Source organism: Tiliqua scincoides, chromosome 4, assembly GCF_035046505.1.
Source record: "Tiliqua scincoides isolate rTilSci1 chromosome 4, rTilSci1.hap2, whole genome shotgun sequence".
NCBI classification, from domain to species: domain Eukaryota; kingdom Metazoa; phylum Chordata; class Lepidosauria; order Squamata; family Scincidae; genus Tiliqua; species Tiliqua scincoides.
In genome coordinates, this window is record NC_089824.1 from 201,573,080 (window position 1) to 201,594,229 (window position 21,150).

The following is a 21,150-nucleotide window of genomic DNA, read 5'->3' on the forward strand; positions in this document are numbered from 1 at the left end:
TGTTCTTAAACATTTTTATTTTTTTCTTCAGTTTTTGTTTTCTTCCCAAAGAGGAAAAGTGCAGAAAACAGTGTTATGTGTTTTATTCCAAGGCTGCATTTTTTATAAATTATAATTATAAATTATAATTGCTTTAAAAGTGTACTAGGTAGGTGATAAAGGTGGTATAGTGGCAGCAGATGCAGCCACAGTAATTACCTATGCACCCACCACTCCAGCCCAATCAGCCTACACAGCAACCTATATGTAGATTGGGGGGGGGGTGTTTTTGTTTTTTTTCTTAAATAAGAAGTGCAGAAATCAGTCATGTGTTTTTATTTTGTTATCACCAAAACATTATACCTCTATCAATAGGGCAAGCAATGAAACCACTTTTGCTGCTTGTCAGCCCCTATGTGACAGGGAATCTTATAGTATTAATCAATAAGTGAGTGTTGTGTTAAACATAAGAAAATAAGAGGAGCCTTGCTGGATCAGGCCAAAAGCCCATCTAGTCCAGCTTCCTGTATCTCACAGTGGCCCACCAAATGCTTCAGGGAACACACTAGACAACAGACACAACCTGTGTCCTTGTGCCCACCCGCCGCATCTGGCAATCGGAGGCAGCCTACCTCTACCTTGCACATACCTACCATGACCTGTAACTGTTGCGAGCTGGAGAAGACGTTCACGCAGCTAGCTGCCATCTGGCTGCTCGGCTTGCCTATCTCCCAAGGTCGGAGCGCACACACTCCCGGCGACAAAGACGACACAAGGCAGAAGTCCTCCACCAAACGCCTCTTTACTATGTACAATATTTACAACAGCAACAGTCCAAATAGTACAAATGGTACAGGAATCACTGATCACACAGACGTAGCCTTCGGCACAAAATCCACTCTGCATCTCCCACAACCCAGCTTGCTCCTGCTGGAATATATATGAGTGGTAGCCACTCAGAGAGCAGTAAAATCTGCAGAGTCACTCTGACTTGGCATGCGCTGCCACACACACACACACACACACACGCACGCACACACACACAGGGAATGTCACCTGGTATGGATCACCAGATATTTCATCATCCTTTGCTCCCAGGATGCTGTGCTGGCTTAGTCAGGCCAAGGCTTCAGGCCTGCTACTATTCAGCCAGTAAATTACCTAGCAGTCCCGGGGATGAACCCTTAACACCCCTCCTAATTTCTGGCTGGATAGTTCCCTTTCAAACATTGGTACATTTGCTTTCAGCACAGTTTGGTTTTCATACAGTGGGTACATTTTCGACATTTCTGTTACATACATTTTACAGCTTGCTTGTTTCATACGTCAGTACACATTTCATTTGTTATTTCACATTACAGGCATTGCATACATTTCTATACAGTTTATTATTCCCAGTTTGTTTATTTCCTTTTGTAAGGTTCTCACTGGTCACCCTCCTCCTGGTGACACTGGTGCTTTAACTCCTTTGCACAGCTCTTTTTGTATTCAGGCCATGGTTTCCATCTGGCCTGCTTCACCTTCCCCTCCTGGCTAAACAACTGAGGGTTCTTAGTAGAGCATTGGCTTTTCCATTTCAAGCATGTGCCTCGTTGTACCTCCCCTTGTGGTGACTCTAACATTTCCTTATAGTCCATGATGAACTTTTCCTCCAGAAATTTGTCCAATCATCTCTTAATGGCATCTAGGCAAGATGCCATCACTACTTCCTGTGGCAAGGAGTTCCACAGACTAATCACACGCTAAGTAAAGGAATGTCTTTTTTATCTACCCTAACTCTTCCAACACTTAACTTTACTGAGGGGAAGATAGCCCTTATTCAGCTCCACCTGTTACATTGGACAGGTCAAAGTGCCAGTCTAAAGCTCTTCTCTGCTCCCAGCATCTTCCTTACCCAGCCAGTTTACAAGAATGGGTGGGTAGAAAAGGAAGTCTTGGAGGCAGCAGTGGTCCAGAAGTGGGAGCAGTGGCTACCTTGGCAGTGCCATAGTGGAGAAAAAATCTGTTCTCTCATCTCAAAGGGCAGGGCAGTGGTCAGGTGGAGCAGCCAGGCAGGTAACAAAGAAAGGGAGGTGATAGTTGGAGCACACAGTCCAAAGACTCCTTGAAGTCTCATTGCTGTAGCACCGAACCATGGAGTAAGATTGCATAACCCACCGTGGAGTGAGAACTACACCACATTGTGCAACCTCTTCTGCCATTTCCTTCTCCTCCAAGTCATCTGGTTCCTACCTTATTCCCTGGCATAGTGGAAGGGGGGACAACGATTACTGCCTTATTGTGACATCTGATCTGATGGCTCACTATATTTCCTGGCAAAACACCCTGTTTTACGGTATTGAATCTGAACAAGTTGCTTACAAATGGAATTGGAACAAACTCCTCCATAATGGAAGCACCTTCCCAAGGCCCAAAGCTTCAGTTGTTGGCTTTATTTGTTGCTTGTGGACTCCATCTGGGTTTCTTTGTTTTCTAGCTAGAAGCCCTTTCAAGTTTCTCAAGGCCATCTCCGTAGTTATTGCTAATATTTCAGTTCTTGGCTGAGGTCCAGTTTCTCTTGCCAGCCCTTGCCTCTGAATTTTCTCATAATTCACACCACAAACAAACCTATCTCTCCACTTATCCTCCAGGACTCCACTAAAGGAGCACAACTGAGTGAGTCTTTTTCAGCTCAGCTACAATTTCTGGTGTAGACGTACCTTCTCTCCTCATATTATATTTAAATATTTAAAATATACTGGAATCATATTTGTCTGGGGACTATACAATTCCATTAAGATATTTTGCAGACCTGCTAAACTTTTGTCTCCTGGCTTCTGAGGCATCAACAAATTTTTTAAGAGGGAATAGGTTTTCCTTCCAGAGACACTGAGCAATATTTCTTAGAGCCCAATCCTATGCATGTCTCCTCAAACGTTAACCCCATTATAGTCTATAGGGCCTACTCCCAGGTAAGTGTGAATTGGTAAGTGTGCATAGGATTGCAGCCTCATTGTTTTCCTCATCTGTAATCTCAATGGCTAGAAAATAGTGGTTCAAATGCTCTTTTTTGGCATTTAACCCCTAGGTCACCACTGTCGGCTTTTCTCTTTGCCAAAGGCCCCTTTTAATGTAAATCACACTCTTGAGGTTTGATGTTCATCTAGAGCAGGGTCTCTAAACTTTTCAGCCAGAGGGCCGCATCAAATATCTGGCAAGGTTTTGAGGGCCGGAAACATTAATAAATTTTAAAAATAGAATTTAAATAAATACATTAGAGACGGAACTTAAATGAAGGAATAAATGAATGAATGGACTCACCCTCAGAAAGCCTAAGGCCTTCCAAGAGCCCAAAAATGTCACTTTTTGGAAAAACCATGAAGTGATGTGTTGGGCCTTTAGAAGGCGTTCTAGGCCTCCTCAACCTTCAGAATAAACTCCAGATGTGACCAGAGCACATCTCTGTTCACATTTGGTCAAGTGGACCAGGGGTTTGCAAGGGACTAGAGGCTTGTCATGGGTCAGATAGAGGCTTGCCGCAGGCTGCATCTGGCCCTTGGGCCAGGGTTTGGAGACTCCTGATCTAGAATCTAGATAGAATGTCCATCTCTAGCATTCTGTGATTCTATGAGGAGACTGAGGGCCAAACAGAATTCACAGAAGCAGTCCTGTTTGTGGCTCAGTTCCCTGCCCTGTCCACATATAAAGCAGAATCTGGTCCTTTCAAATGTAGACTTGCATCTAATTTTAAAACAAGGACTTGGCAGGAAGTATCTAATTTTAATGTCAATAGGGGTGCACAGTTGATGGGAGCTGAACTTTTCCCACTTCTCTGCTTTATTCATCTTCCTTCCTATTATTTTTGCTGTTTTATTTTTGTTGGATTTCTTTTTACATACTTTGATGGTTTTTATTTGACACAAGCCCTTCAAGCCTTCTCTTGAGTGGAATCCGAAGATTTTAAAAAGTATCTTGAAGAAACAAATATCTTTGCTTGCCAATGCAAAATATTAGCTGTTTTCAAAATAAATGCAAGTATACTTGCTACTCCTCTCCTCTGTTCAGTTGTCCAGTCCCCATTTTCAGCTGTTCTGTCTGCAGAGCTAGAATGAGGCCATTAGAGGGCATTTAAGCTTCATTCTTGAGCCCAGTGAAAAGTCTTCATCACTTCATGAAACTTTTGAGTGGCCCAATGACCTGATTGTAGTTGCTTTAATGTGGATTCTGACCACCTCTTCTCTTTGAAACTTGTTTTCCCTATTTTTGATTCTCTTAGTTTGATGGCAGGCCACAAAAGGCACTAAGTAGAATGCCTGGTCATCTGGGAAGGGGTGAGTGAGTGAGAGAGAGAGAGAGAGAGAGAGAGAGAGAGAGAGAGAGCTTCTTGTGTTTTTGAAACCATAGTCCCTCCATTAAGAAAGTGAAGAAGGTGCTATAAAGAAACATTTTTCTCTTGTTATTGGATTACTTCAAGGGAAAGCATTTTCATGCTTTCTTCAAGGAAAGAAAGTGGGAGAAGAACCCATTTGCTTTGGTGACAGTTTGAACACATTCTGTTTATTTTTGGTATCAGCTGGATGTAGCTGGATAATTGTTGTCTTATTCTCCAAGGCCAAAACAAAAATAACTGATTCTCCCATAGCAACAATGATAATTAAACCTACAGTTTTAGGTCTGTTCCCCGGGGTACAAAAGCAAAAATGTTCTCAAAGTGTTTTAGATCAGTTTTTGAACAAATATTCACAAGGCGATATGATGATTGAGTAGCAATCATCCCCAACCAGGTAGTTGAGAAGTCAGCTGGAGAGGTGAGATGGCCTTCTTGGGTTCTAGACCTGAAGGGGGCTTGTGGCCATCAAGCAGGTAAGGCCTGCAGGAAGGCAGAGCAGGTACAGGGTTGAAAGAAGTAAGGGAGGCAAGGAGGCAATGGAAGACAGAGTGCTTATACATTTTTAACCATGTAGAAAAGGGAATTTTGGCAGGTGCAGCTCAACATGGAAGGGTTTAAAAAGCTGCACCTGCCCAAGTTCCCTCTTTTAGACAGTGGCTAAAGGTATAGGCACTCTGTCCTCCTTTGCATCTGGTCACCCTGAAGGGGAGGCATCCAACAGGCACTACAGTGTACTTGGATAGATGCTGGAGTACAGTGATTGTGAATGTCCCCCTCTTACTTCTTTCAAATTCTTCCTTAAAGCCCACTTTTTCTGTAAAGTCTTAACCACCACCATCCAGTCCCTTTACTGAGCGTGTAGTTTGTCTGTCGAACTCCTTGCCACAGGATGCGGTGATGACATCTGGCCTAGATGCCTTTAAAAGAGGATTGGACAAGTTTCAGGAGGAAAAGTCCATCATGGGTGACAAGCCATAATGTGTATGTGCAACCCCCTGATTTTAGAAATGGGTTACCTCAGAATGCCAGTTGTATGGAAAGGCACCAGGATGCAGGTCTCTTCTGTATTGTGTGTTCCCCGATGCATTTGGTGGGCCACTGTGAAATACAGGAAGCTGGACTAGATGGGCCTGTGGCAAGATCCAGCAAGGCTGTTCTTATGTTCTTATGTCCCACAGCAATTAAGCCCAAGTGAAATAGGTGATTTGGGCAGGCGTTCCTGGCAAAAGGGACAGAAATGAAGAAGGGGTGACATGGTGTGAGACACTTAGAGACCTTGGAGCAGCTGAGGGGTGAAGCCAGAAGAGTGAAGGTCATAAGCAGAAGTGTGGTGGGATATGAGAGCAGAGGTAAGGAGGGGTGAAGCCATGGAGGATTTTGAAGGTAAGGACCAGGAGCTTGTGCTGGATTCCAGAGCGGACAAGAATCCAGTGCAGAGATTTAAGGAGAAGTGTAACATGATGAGATTAACAAGAGAGTAAATAATGGTTGTCGGCAGGATGCTGGAGCTGAGGGCATTGAGGTGAGCCACCAGAGTGGAGATGGTTGCAGTAGTCAAGGCAAGAGATGACCAGGGTTTGATCTAGTGTTACCTCTGCAATGATAAGAGAGGCATGTATTTGTGCAGTGTTGTAGAGGGAGAAGTGGCATTTGGTGACAGATGAGGTATACAGATATAAAAAGAGAGAATTCAGAGGTATAGCCAAGGCTTCAGGCTTGCTCAACAAGGGAATGTTGATATTGTCAATGAAGAGGGAAAGCACACAAAGAGATGACTGGAGGGGAGGATGAGAACTTCTAGTTAACTATTCTAAAATTAGTATCAGTTTGTAACATGAATATACCCTACCTTGTTTTTGAATTCTGCTACTGTAGTGAGAATTATGAATTACCAGTTCCAGGAGCTACTGGACTGAGAAGAAAAGGGAAGGGAGGACTAGGAAAAATAGTGCATTTGCTTATGAGACAAATCTTGTCATTAACTTCTTGGTAGACCCTTGTCGCACTGATTGCCAGGAGCATTTCCGCAGACACCCCATTTCCTGTGTGACTCAAAACTAGTGTGTGCATCAGTTGCTAGACTGTTGGCCTACAGTGTTGGCCTCAAAGCTAGTGTGTGCATCAGTTGCTAGACTGTTGCTAGACTGTTGGCCTACTGTCTCTGAAGTACATCTCATGATATTTGTTGCAAGTCCCCTGGACCTAACTGTGGTCAATCAATCCTCAAGCAGTCCATCATTGCATTTATTTATTTGTTTATTTGCCTCTGACAACCACACCTACTTTGAAAAATGGTGGCACCCCACCAACTAGGTCACCAGAACGATCCATCGACGAAGGGACAATGCAGAAGAAATAACAGGACCTGGTTCCATGCATTTCTGTAGCTGCACAGCATCATTTCTCCAATGGATGGATTTATAATAGTAGCCACAAACTGGTCAGACACACATCAACACTGTACGCTATATAAAACATATGGTCTATTTTTTTTTTCACTGAATGATAGCACAATTGCAGTGGAATCATGGAGGAAGGCAGATGATGGCTGTGATGAGAAGTTGCTCTTGAGTTTTCTTGCAGTGAATGCCAGTCATTTCTGCTGTCTGTTTTTAGGCCACATTCTCATCACCACAGAAACAAGAGCTGCGTGGCCTTGTGAGAGTCCAGTTGCTGGCATTAGGCCAGTATTCTGAATGAAGTGGACCAGTTTACAAGTGGCTTCCTCTCTGCAGAGACAAAGCAGTCAGTGTAGCTTTCCCAACACCTTCTGAAAACACACAGTTGACTTAGAGACTTATGACCAAGCTGGATGACCAAGCTGTTTTTGTTTTAACTGGAAAGTAGCCATAGAAGACTGCCAGTCTGAGAGCAGGAAGAGTGTGGAGAATCTCCTTAAGCCATTTCTGCCCAACTTTGCATATACACAACAGTGTACCAAATGTGTACACCTATGCTCTGGGCAAAAATGGGTTAACCCTTTCCACTTCCATTAGATATTATCAAAACCATCCTCTCCAAGCTTTTTTTTCCCTACAGGGTTCCCATATTTTTTTCCTCCTAAAGGGAGAAAATCAGCTTGGAGAGATTGATTTTGAGCAGACAACTGGCAGGAAAGGGAAAGATTAATGAACCCTATGCTACACACACCAACCTGCTCTTTTCCCCTGTTCAAACCAGCAGCCTCCTGATTCTCAGTAATAACAAAACAAAGAACATTGAAGGCTAGTCAGAGATCTCCATCAAAACATGTACTTTGGCCATGATCTTTCCAATAGTCCTTCTAGGTTATGAAATAATTTAGGGTGTGATAATCTTTTCCAAAGTTCCTCCCTTTGTGTCCTGTTTGTGCTTTATTGACAACCTTCATTCAGTGTCGTGCTGTAAACACATCATTTGCATCATTTCACTTTTCTTCTTCTGAAAAATTCTCTCCATATTTTTATTTCCTGATACGTTTTTGATACATTAGCCTACAAACATACATTGTGCTGGGTGCCTACCGCATGAGCATGACCCACACCAGTGTCTTAGTAGTTTGCTTGAGCAGCTGGCATGGAAGCTTTCAGAGCAACTTCCCCACATCCATCCCTGGCAGTTTAATTGGCTAACTTAGGCCCTGACTTTCTTTTCGGGAAATTCCATGACCAGCCACACCTTGCCTGGTCAGCAAATTTAAACCGTAAAAAACCACATCCTGATAGTTGACTTTGGAATAAACTAAGTGGTTAGACCAGTGTGATTCAGCTTCTAGCAGCCGGGGGGGGGGGCTGTATGACCCTGGTGTGACCCCCCACATGTGCTGACCCAGAAGTAATTGGCAGTTACATGATGATGTCACTGCCAATTACTTCTGCATTTTGAGCTGCCAAAGCCATTCGACAAGCTCAGACAGCAAGTGGTGGAGGTGGTGGTAGGTGCAGTGGAGCTTATCATTCTCCCTGTTGCACCATTCCAGTTCCTCCTTTGGAGAAGGAGAAGCTGGAAATGCGTCGCAGGGAGACCAAAAAGCTGCTGGAGTGGGAGGAGGTGTGGGGGTTACTATGGGGCTTTTGGGGGCTGCCAAAAAGGGTCTCGTGGGGTGTGTGTTTGACCACCATGGGTTAGACACAAAAGAGGTGCCTTCAGCCTTGGCTTCCCACACCACTGCAAACTCAGTCAAAGTTGAATGGTAATTAAGATCTCTTGAGCAATCAAGAAGTTCTCTGCCCCACATAGAGGTACCAACACAGAGCCTGAGAAAGACCATCAAGAATCAAAAACAAGGTTCTTGATGAGCTCACCCCACAATAGTCTCATATTTCCTTTTGGGCATTTTGGTTTTAGAAGCAGGGGCACAGGCCTCTTGTGTTGGCTATTTGCTTGCTTCCATTGCATGTGAATTGTTCAGCTACCCACTGGTGCTGTGTCAAGGACATTCAGTAGTGGACCTACCATGTTGTGAAAAATGCAAATGCCCTGGGCGCTGAGCCTCGTGCACCTCTAGGACCGTGTGGAAGCCTCACTGAAACTCCTGACGCAGTTGGAAACTGTGCTTCCCTGGCTTGTTCTGGAGTTGTGTGAGGTTGCATTTCACTCCAGGTGAGTGGAGAGGTGGATTTGCCTGCTGGGGGTGGCGGCATCCTGTGGGGGGTGCCATTGCGGACCTTTGCCCCGGGGCACAGGGCTAGGAAAGTCCGCCACTGAGGACATTCCCTCCAATAGCCAAGCACCAATGTGCCAGAATAGGCATCAGTCTACTTTCGTTTTCCCCCAACCATTCTCCCTTCTTTCCCTACACCTTTCCCCAGGAAAACCGATGTCAGTTCCCTTGCCTTGCTTTCCTCCCTGGAATCAACTAAAGCTTCCACTTTGATGCCTGGAGTTCTTCCCAAAACCTTCTCCACCGGCCTCTGAACCAGGAGATTGCTGTGTCTTGGTGCCCTTCCACCACAATCTCTGTAATGCTGCAAGCTCTTTCCAGCAGATACGGCTAGCTAATCAAGTCTTTGGCAACTCTGACTGTTCTACAATCTAACCTTGTTCTGTTTTTCACCATTTAAGGGGGTGGTCCAGAGATGAGCCCCAGGCAACCCAAACTTAGCTGCTCAAGCAATTGGGTTGTCAAGCAGTATGAAGGACTCCCTACAGGCTCCTGCTCCCCCTTCTTTTTCTCCTTAATTTGCCCCATTACACACACCCTTATAAGGACTTCCTATTCTCTTGTCTTCTACTTAAAACTAGTGACATTTAGGATCAACTTATGTGCGTGATTGTTGTGTGTATTGCATTGCATTTTATTTTTGATTCCTTTTCCCAGTTCTTGCATTCTTATCCCCACAATGAAAACTATCTGTAATAGCACATAGTTTAACCCTTTAACCCTCCTTATTTCATGCTGTCCCACTGAGCTGTGCTATGAGCCACTGCGCTTGATCTCTGCACAAGCCACAGATTTCTCCAGTGTGCGCATGTTATACATGATCTTTGAGCACGCCTGGTAACAATTAAAAGAACCTTTTTCTTGCCAAAATATCTAGTGAAATATGCTGCTTTGGTGCAAGGCTCTAGTGATGCAATGGTGCTTTTCTACTAAGTGATAGTGCCCCCAAATTAAAACGGGGGTCAGCACACAAATAAAATGTACTGAGATCCATTGACAGTGTGGCTTGGATGGAAGGGGGAATCAGTCGTAGACAAAAATAATAAATAAAAAGATAAGTAACAGTCATTTGAAAGCTACCACTTGGGGGTGAGGATCACAATGCATATAGGAGCAGTCACTGCACCCACCACATATCTATAGTGCAATGCCCCATCTGCCTGGCTATCCTGCCTTGGCTATGGCCAGGAAAGACTGATGTGAGAAAAGCAATGGAGCAAAAGTTTGGAATTTGGAGACATGGATTTGATCAGGCCAAGGAGTCGAATTGCATCCAGACCAACACTGCCCCCTGGAGAAACCTTTAGATATTTATTTGGCTTCCTGAAGGAGGGCCTGGGTGAGGGTGTTGCAGGAGGAAAGGCGCTTGAAACTGGATGAAGGGAGAGCTGGTTATATAAAACACACACATTGTCTAAGGCTTACTTGAGAAGAGAACTGAAAACAGGTAGTGCTGATCAAATTGCATGGCGACTGTAATCTATTGGATTCAGTGAACACAAAGAGGGGAGATGTAATAAACGGGTGCGAGGATGATGACACTGCTACTGCATTGTCATGTAAGCCTCAGTTCTACTGCCATGCTTATTCTCAGCGTCAAATCCCAATCTTATAGCAGTAGAAACAGTGCTATATTACCCATTTTCCTAGACTGATGATCATGGCAGTGGTGTACCTGGGGGAGCAAGGGGGGCAAATGCCCAGGGCATCACTGATCAATGGAAAAGAAACTTAGGAGCATGGGAATAATCAACACGTGCACAACACATAGTGTGATGTGAACATGGTAGTCAGGTCACATGCTCTTTTCTTCTTGTTACTTCCTGGAGCTCCCTCTCTTCCTGTCCTGACATATTCAATTCACATCAGCCTGAGCTGTGTCATATGTTACTGTCTCTTACGTTACCTGTGCAGTGAAAGGTATGCACACTGTGATGCTTCACATGCTTTTTTGGCAAAGCAGCACCGACTTCTAAATCCAGTACTTGCAGAGTAATCCTGCAGCACTTCATGCTTGATGCTTTTTTCCTTCAGGGAAATTGTAATTGAATGGCATATCCCAGCATGAAGCACTGCAGGTTAAGCCAGAGCCTTCTCGGTCAGATAGCAAAGAAGCTGTCCCCAAAGCTAACCAGTTTAAATCCATTTGGGTGGCTTATTTAATTCAAGCTGCCAATAAATCAAGCTGCTGTATTTTGGGTCATGGAGGGTCCATTGCTATTATGGGATTCAGTGGCTTACAGCTCTTGGCAGCTGAATCGCAACTATTGATTTTGCTGGAACAATTTATACCAGACTAAAAGAGAACGTCTTTCTTAAGATCTGACCTTTCAAGAACCCAGATAAGCCATACATGGAGAATTGAGGTCAAAAGAAGGGATGGGGCATGTCACAAGGCCAGCCACAAGCATTTGGAAGCAATATTAACCCCCACCCCACCCCAGCTGTTCTTACTTCTTTACCAGTCTGTTTTTATGCCCTGGGATTTTCCAATGAATCTCTAGAAATAGTTATGAGAAGAGTTCTGTTGTGTGCTTTTGTTCTGCCACATCTAACACTGCCCTCCTTTTTTTCTTCCCTTGCTGCCCCATATCTTCATCCTTGATGCTCTTTTCTTAAGCAGGTAAAATCTCTGCCACAGCTACAGCCATTAGTAATCTATGGCTGCCAGTCGGTGAGGCAAACCTACTCAAAGTCTGTTATTTACAATCAGCAGCTACCTTCCAGCCTGGTGAAGGTTTCTCTTGTCTTGCCAAAGTCCATCACTTACCATGCTATTTATTCCCATCAGACTCTGGCAAGGTCCATGGATACACAAGCGCGTCTGAGTTTCGAGCCTGCAGTACTGGTTCTGGTTAGACACTCGTGTTGCAATCCCTATTCCGCAGGTTGTAGAGCAGGCAGACCACTGAGTGCTCCACTCTTCACATTGATAGGGAAAGGCTATTGAAGCCATCGCAGGCAGCCTTTGTGCTGAATGAGAACAGAGATCAGGAAGGGAAGGCTTTAAATATTGACATAAAAGAATTTCATTGAGAGTGAGAGCATTGACAGCATAGAGCCTTGTGGCATTTTAAAGATTAGCACATGTATCGTAGCCCTTTTGAGGACTAGAGCACACATAATTGTGCAACCCGAGGCATGTCTACTCAGGAGTAAACCCACCTGAGTTCATGAGACTTACACCTGCAGATCATTCATGGCACACTGGTTGAAAATAGCTGATGTAAAAGTACAATTTAACTGAAAACCTGGATATCAAGCAAGCATTTAGAATCAGGGTGAGCAGATGTCATAACTGCAAAAGAGGACAAGGCACCCCAAAATGTAGGGCATCCAAGAAAAATGTAGGACATGACAAAATAAAAGCTACAAAGCACTCATATATATGAATTTCATTTGATTAAACACTGTATTTTTTATTTTTAAATTTAAAACTATATTACATATGATTTATTCATTCCAAGAAGGCTCTGTGCTGCCTGCTCACAGGGAAAAGGAGGACATTTAAGTTCTTTTCCAGGACATGAAGCTAAAAAAGAGGACATGTTCAGGATAAAAAAGGACATCTGGTCACCCTGTTTAGAATGTGCCCTGCCAGACTCTTTCATTCTTCCCTACTAGATAATGTCTATCTGGTGTGGAGAGAGCTTGGGTTCTGACTAAAACCTGGGTTGGAATTATTCTAAATTCTGGCTTGTCAGAGCTACTAGGAAAACATGGAGTGGATCTGAAAACATATATGTGTATAAAGTTTACCCAGAATTGTCATAGGTTGTACCGTGGCCATTTGGCCCACTGTTGACACATTTAATGGCACATTTGGCTTGATTGTTTACAGTTTTTTTTTCCTTGTGTGCATGTGCACTTGTGCCAAACAAGGATAACAATTTATACATTTGATAATGTAGACTCTATTCCATGACAACTTGTTATGCTTCAATATAGTTGGTGGTCTTTAAGGTGCCACAAGAGTCTTTGTCATTTTTGCTGCAACTGACTAACATGGTGACCCATCTTGAAGTGGTTGCCTTCAAAGGGGGGGACGACAACAAATTTCTAATTTCTAAAGCAAAACTTGGACGATTTTTGAAATTCAAACAGTTAAATTTGAATTCTGAAATGTTGCTGTATTCTGAGTACTGTATAGCCCTTTTCCAGCAGCACAGAGGCAAACTCCTAGCCAACCTATGCATGTTCCTTAGAACATGGGTAGAGAGCTCCCATTTTAATGACTGTGCATAGGTTGAGCATCCATAATGCCTCCCAGCCCAACACACCGGCATTCATGAGCCCTAAAATAATAACTAAAATGTTTGATGGAGGCCCCCAATAGATTTTGGGGTTCCAGGGGCCAAACAGTGCATTCCGTCATTAAGACATGAGCCTAACACAGAAACGAAAGCAAAATTCTGTTACAAAAAAGTCGTTGTCGGAGTGGTGGTATTATGAATCAAGGCTGTTGTGCACTGGGGGGGGGTCCCCCCTGCACTGTTTCCCTAACAAAAAGCTCCCCCTAAGCTAGCTATCTGCCCCCAAATTGGTTATTTGCAACAAGTAGCCAGCTGGCAAGAGGGGGGAATTTTCTGCAGGAATTTTCTTACCCAGAGGGAAAGTGTTAAATCCCACTTCCTACACAACATGGTCCTGATCTGCATCAGGTCCCGCCCCCACAGTTGCTTTCCTGTTTACTTCCTATGTTAAGCCCACCTTTTAAGATCAGATTTATCATAACATGTAGTTTTTCTACCCTCCACAACAACATTATGACTGCCAGTGTAGTCTGGGGCCTGTCAGCAGTACCTGCCATGGTATCCTGCACAGGCCGTCTGCTTTGCCGCTCACAAATCCATTCCTGACAACACTTCCCTGGGACCTCCACGCGCTTGGGATGGGGACAATCTGGGGTGGGGAGCCGAACATCCTCGCTGCAGAGGGGAACACACGTGAAGCCTCCAGCTGAGCAGCGGCACTGAAGCTTACAATTTGGCTGGAAAACTTCCCCATCCCGATAGATCTTGCCATTCACCTCACAATTGTCATCTTCCTCCTCATCTGCAGCCACACCAGAGAGAATGGGACAAATCAAATTTAGGCATTCAACCTGTGCTAGAGTCACACAGACAATATGATGAAACCGATATTTGCATCTGAATTTTTACAAATGGGAATTTTTACAGGGAATTCCATTTCTCAGCAAAGCAACACTAATAATTCCTAGAACTTTTCCTATATGAACAACCTGAACATTAAGATCTTCTTCACAGCGCACCATCAGGGGTAGATGGAGGTGAAGTTTACATATGAATCTACTTTAGATCTACACGGGGCAATTTAATAGAAAAATATGAGAAGCTGTCTTCTGTGGATGAGTGATGTCAGACCACTAGTCCTTCTAGCCTAATGGGTCTCTCAGTCTCAGTCACAATCCTTTCTCACACCTGCTACCTGATCCTTTTAGGCCAAGGTGCTGGGAACTGAACCATGCAAAGTACATGTTTCACCACTAACTCTTCACCATTCCATTAAGGCTTTTCAATTTTATTTCAGAGTCTTTGGAAAATTGGTTTTCTGTATTTACTTAAAAGATTTATATCCCTCCTTCCCTTTGCAAATGCACATGGCAGCTTCTACCTGTCTGAAACCCTATTGTTTAGGCCCAATCCTTTCAAACTTGCCAGCACTGACGCAGCTGCAATGCAGCCCAGAAGTAAGGAAAAAAACATTCCCGAACCTTGAAGAAGCCTCTGTGATTGCTGTCCCCACCTCAAGATGCAGTGCATGCCCCTTTGGCACAGCTGCATCAGTGCCGGAAAGTTGGATAGGATTGGGCTCTTTATTATTTTGATAGCTGCAATCAGCTTTATTTTTCCTCACCATTTATTTTCCTGTCTGATGCACTTATAACCGAACAAAGCAGAAAGACTCCGCAACCTGTGGCATCAGAATCATAAATTTCCAGGAGCCCCTACCAGTTTTTCTTCCCTTTCTAAGGAGGAAAATGATTTTGTTCCCAATTAAGTCTTGTTATTTTGTATGGGGCTGATATTTGTTTAGCTCACGTCCCTGTCAGCTGATCTGAACTCTCCAAGTAGGACAGGAAATCAGGGCATATTTGCTAAGTTTTGTTTGCATTCCTGCCAGCTACCTGGGAGCTCCAGAAGAAGACTAGAGCACACACAGCGGTGACGTAAAACCCAGCCTGCTCTGTGTACCTATTTCCTGAACTGTAATCAGAAATGCAGATTTATGGGATGGTAAGAGCTTCATCCCTTTCTGGTGAGATGCCCTCCAAACAGTGGGAATGTTTGAAACCTGCAGCATGAGCCAGTGTGACATTTGAAACTCAGAATGTTCAAACATGCAAATTGGGGACAGAGCAAAAGAAGAGGATTGGTCTCCTCTTGACACTAAGGGAGGGCAGTTTAACCCTTTCTCCCCATGCTGCTGTTTTCCCAAGTAAAGCACAAATACACACGCACAGGTGCACACCTGTGTTGTATGATATCTATATTTTGCTCTGAGTGGCAGCTTTGGGAGGGGCGAGTAATTTGAATTAGAAAATTGGTGTAGAAATAGAGGCATCCCCAACCCTGAAATTCAAGAGGCAGGGCCCAGTCATGTCATAAGATGGGGCATGAAGATGTCACATAGTGACCAGCTATTGACTGAACAACAACACAAATCAGCCTTACAGGCCAATTGCAACCAGCCCTGCACACTCAGTTTTGAATGGAGGAGAGAGGGCAAGAGGCAGCAGATGTAGTGGGTGATTGGAGATTGGATCATTTGCCTGGACAGCCAAACAGGGCCCTCCGAATTCCAAGTCTGGGGCTGATATTTGATAGCCCTATGTGGAAAGACAAAGGTTAGAAAGCTCTTCCTCTGGTACCATGGTCCCAATCTGAATTTTCCCTTGAATTTTCTCCAGACTCCACAGTGGCTATTATCTTTTCTAAAATTCATGGGAGATTCATGAATACTGAAGTCTAGTTTGGCTCTGGCACAGGGCCTAGGAGAGGGGGGTAAAGGGGGTAATTTGTACCTGGGCCCAGGGTCAAAAAGGGGGCCCAGGAGCCAAAGGAGGGGGCCCAGAAATTTCCTGGGATCTTTTCCTATCAACTCAGACTTGTTGCCCTCATGGGATGCTGGGGATACTACCATGAACTTGCGGCTGCAGCTACTGGCAAGCCATTTGTGCCGGGCCGAAGAATGTATTTATGACACTCCTTAACACAGTGTCAAATTTGGAAACTGAACTACTACAGTAGCTCTTTGGCTTGCAGATCTACTTACTATGAAGGAGTGTGTAGGAGCTCAGGGACACAGCTGCTGCCAAAGCAAGCTTTTGTATGCACAGAACACTTTCCATTCTAGTGGGAGCCTAAATATGATGATACTAATTTTCTCAATGATTTTCTAGATTTAAAAGATTTTAAAGAGACTTAACAAGTGTGTTTGGTTTTCCATCTTACTGGATCTAGCTGCCGATGCCACATGGGTGGGTAGACCTGGGCTCCAAAGGTTTTCCAGCTGTCTCCACCCTCACCCTGTTTCACCCCTCCCTACCCAATTCTGCTCTCCAATCACAACCCCCCATTCTGTTTGACCCCCCCCTTGCAAAGGGGCCAAAATAAACTTTGTACCCCCTGTTAAAATTCTTCTCAGAGGCCCTGCTCTGACACACACACACACACACACACACACACAGAACTGATAAAGCTCATGTAATGTAATAAAGATCTGGATCTTGCATCTCAAGAGCATCCTGTGGGTTTCCCCACCATTTACATTTAACCATTCTTTTCATTTGTATTAAACTCCCATGGATTGCTGCCATTTAAGGAAGCTGTTTTTCCCCATGTATTCCAAAGATTTCTGAAATTAGTGATGAGGGTTTGCTCACAATTGCAGGTTCCTCCTCTCCCTGTAGGGCTGGTGCTGTGATCACAGCTAAGTCCCTGGCTCTGATCACACACGTGAAGAAAGTTGCAGGGTTCTCCCAGTCTGCGGGCACAAATGCTGCAGCAGCCGCATCCATCCAGAACCAAGGGGGAGCCAGGAGGGCAACGGGGAGGGAGCCAAGGGCAATAGCATGGAGTTGGGCAGAGCTGAGTATACACCTAGAGAGAGAGAGAGACAGAGAGAGAGACAGAGAGAGAATAGTGATTTAACAAAAAGACCAATTATGTTTTCAGCGCATGGTTAGAGCACTATCTACCAGGATGTTCTATATTATAGTATACATCTCTGTGTGTATAGTTATATAAAGTAGAATATTACATATCCTATGTAATAATAGCAACAACATCTGATGGGCTGTAACACCATTGATAAGGACGAACAAGCCACACTATTTATTTATTTATTTAAAAGATGTATATACCGCCTTTCTTATGCTCAAGGCAGTGTACAATAAACATAAGAGCATAAGATCAGCCCTGGTGCATCAGGCCAAGGTCCCATCTAGTGCAACAATCTGTATGTCGCAGTGACCCTCCAGATCCCTCAGGGAGCACACCATTGTTGGCAACCTTCAGTCTCGAAAGACTATGGTATCGCGCTCTGAATGGTGGTTCTGGAACAGCGTCTAGTGTGGCTGAAAAGGCCGATTCGGGAGTGACAGTCCCTTCCACACCAGGAGCAAGTGCAGTCTGTCCCTGGTCTGTCTCCCTGGCTATGGGCCTTCCTTCTTCACCTCTTTGCCTCAGTCTGTTGGGCAAGTGTCTCTTCAAACTGGGAAAGGCCATGCTGCACAGCCTGCCTCCAAGCGGGCCGCTCAGAGGTCAGGGTTTCCCACCTGTTGAGGTCCACTCCTAAGGCCTTCAGATCCATCTTGCAGATGTCCTTGTATCGCAGCTGTGGTCTACCTGTAGGGCGCTTTCCTTGCACGAGTTCTCCATAGAGGAGATCCTTTGGGATCCGGCCATCATCCATTCTCACGACATTACTGAGCCAACGCAGGCGTCTCTGCTTCAGCAGTGCATACATGCTAGGGATTCCAGCTCGTTCCAGGACTGTGTTGTTTGGAACTTTGTCCTGTATCCTATTACCACTCACTCACACCTGGCATTCTAAGGTAGCCTACTTCTAAACCAGGAGGTTTCATACACTCTTCATAGATTGTAACCTGTGATGGATTTTTCCTGCATAAATCTGTCCAGTCCCCTTTTAAAGGCACTTAGCCAGGCACCATCACCATATCCTGTGGTAAGGAGTTCCACAGATTAAATACTTTCTGGGTAAAGAAATATTTTCTTTTGCCTGTTCTAAATATATCATCACAAAACTTTAGTGAATGTCCCCTGAGAACTACTCTCTATCAATCCCATGCATAATTTTATATGTACACATCACGTCCCCTCTCAGGCACCTTCTTTAGACTGAAGCGCACCAAACGCTATAGCCTTTTCTCATAAAGGAATTTTACAAAGCATTGTGTGCAGCCACGCTTGATGTACTTCTTGCTCTCGGATGAAAAGGATTCAATAATGTATCCATGGCAACTTGCACTTGGGCTCCTCAAGTTGACAAGGGCCAAAGAATTAGAATCTGCCTGTGTGGCTCCTCCCAAAATGAATTCCTCATCCCCAGTCCTTTCCCCTTCTTATCCTTTTGCACCCAGAAGGAAATCATTCCATTGTGATGCGACTGCTTTCTGCATTTCTAGCATCAGAGCTCATGAGAACAGTGGCCTTTCCTCACCCTCATGGAATCTGGAAACAAAACATCTCTAAAATCACTCACAAGGCAAGAGTCTGTTCCGAGTGCGGTGCTTAATTGGAAATTGTACCACTGACCTTGTACATCAGGATTCAATAAGAGCATGTAGTAAGGAATAGGTAAAATCAACAACTATGCCATCTAGGACTGGGGCTAGTAGCAACCATCATTTTCTCCAGGAATAAAGGGCTTGAATCATTAGGCCCTTCAGGTACTGCTTGTCATCATTGTTGATGATTGTATATTATTTATTTATTTATTGCTCTGTCCACTACCGGATTATTGTGGATGCGATATTGGTATGAACTGATGCGTTTTACTTTTCCCCAGCTTACTGTAGCTTTCTGTGAGCCCAATCCTGAGCTGCCTGGTGTGTGGGGCTGCCACGGCGCCAAAATGGCTGTTGTAGCGTCCTGAGCACACCATGCAGCTGCCAGTGGCTCCTCGGGAGAAGGGGACATTCATCTCCTTCCCCTGAGTAAGAGAAACAGCCCTGCAGTGGGGCTTCTCTGCGTTGGTTATTTAGCAGGTGCAGAATCAAGAAGCTTCATTGCGGGTCGCGAGGCTCGATATGGAACTCTGGATCCAGCTCCGCTGGTTCCGCCCTCCTCCCGCCCTGCTTCCTCTCCCACCATGCCTCCTCCCCGCCCTCCCCACACCCTGGAATACCTCCCCTATCTCCCCCATGCCCCCACTCACCTCTCTACCACCCAGTGCGCTGGGCTAGCTCCAGCACTGGGCCCGCGGTACTGCTCACAAACGTTCCTTCACAGCACGTTTGCAACAGTGTGTGCTGGCAGTGAGCCAGCGCACGATGATCAGGATTGGGCCCTGTGTCCTTAAGTAACATTTAATCTTGGTCATGGGCCTCAACTCTTTGAGTTACAATTCAAACAGGCATGCAATTGCCATAATCTCAGCACTTGCAGTGTGTCCAACATTTGGAATTCAAACAGCAGTCCAAAACTGCTGGGAGAATTCTCAAGATTTTAAATTGTTCTCTCTTCTCTCTCTCTCTCTCTCTCTCTCTCTCTCTCTCTCTCTCTCTCTCTGTGTGTGTGTGTGTGTGTGTGTGTGTGTGTGTGTGTGTGTTCAATGAACTGTGTTATTCATCCTGAGCAAGCCTGCAGGAGGCATCAGCTGTACATGTGCTTCTCTGTATGTTTGGAGTGAATAGTGGACAACAATTGAGCAATCTTGGAAAATAATGCCAGCTGCTTGGCTTTCTGCCTTGGTAGGTTGTAACTTGGAGAACTGGACGTGCAGAAGAAACTATTTAATTCATTACTATACAGGCTCTCCAGTTAACATATATGCCTGTGAAACTCACTATGAAGGTCCTACCAAAGTACAGGTCCACTGATGGATATAAACATTGGGTATATATTTTGGTTTTCCATTGTTTGCACACATGTGATACATACGTTAAACATGCACATAAAAGAAAATCAGTATTTAAGACATCCTTGAACTATTGCAGTTGCCAGACTGCAGTTGCTTGATTATAAATTGGTTTGTGAGTGGGGGAGGCAAAAAAATAAAAAATAAAAATAACTGGTCTAAGCAAACATTTCCCAGCCTCCTTACCTTGGAAAGAAGACAGAGGAAGGAGATCAAGAGAAGCTGGAGTTTCATTCTGACACTTCAGCACATCCCTCCCCAGGCAGTTTGGAGACAGCACCGTGTCTGCAGTTTTTAAAGCCTGGGAGTAAAGTACTGCAAGTGTTTATACTCTTCCCTGCTCTGATGTCACTCCCAGGCTCCAGTATAAACACGAGTAGGTTTGGACAGGCATCAAGTTGTTTCTTTTTTTTATCCCCACATTCCAGTTAACATTTCCATTCATCTCAAGGTGAGAACATGCAACCCATTGACAAAGCACAGAAGAGAGAATTGGTATGTGCCCAGTTACAGAAGCAGAAGAGAAGCAGTAGAGAAGAAAGCACTCAAGATGCCAAAGTACATCTTTGAATGACCAAGTTTCTCTTGGTGTAGAGACAGAGACCTCTTCAACAGGGCAGAGGTTCTGTGGATCATGAAAGCTTATACAGTACACTTCAAGCTGATTCAGGGTCTAATCCAATCCAACTTTCCAGCACTGATGCAGTGGCAATGCAGCCTCAAGGTAAGAGACCAAACATTCCCTTACCTAGAGGAAGCCTCCATGGCTGCCCTTCTACCGCAGGGTGCAGCATATGCCCCATTGGCACAGCTGCATCAGCGCTAGAACGTTGGATAGGACTGGCCCTCAGACCCCCTACTTTGTGAATTTTATGAGGTGGAGTGGAAATACCATAGTCTTTCGAGACTGAAGGTTGCCAACAATGAGATGGAGTAGATGGAGCTCCACATACATAATTGATTAGTGGAAACTGAGGAGGAGGGCCCACACACTTACTGGCAGGCATTACTTGGTGGCACAGTGATGGGACTGTGC

The 21,150-nt window shown here is 44.7% G+C and overlaps 1 protein-coding gene across 1 annotated transcript; it reads right to left on the reverse strand.

Moving 5' to 3' along the window:
- Positions 1-770: 770 nt before the first annotated feature.
- Positions 771-20,392, reverse strand: CCN5 (cellular communication network factor 5). The gene is made up of 5 exons (XM_066623122.1): positions 20,301-20,392; positions 16,897-17,113; positions 13,794-14,045; positions 11,761-11,963; positions 771-7,077 (listed from the first exon to the last, which is right to left on the reverse strand). The coding sequence occupies exons 1-5, from the start codon at positions 20,346-20,348 to the stop codon at positions 7,060-7,062; spliced, it is 738 nt and encodes a 245-aa protein (XP_066479219.1). The 5' UTR covers positions 20,349-20,392; the 3' UTR covers positions 771-7,059.
- Between the last annotated feature and the right edge of the window lie 758 nt (positions 20,393-21,150).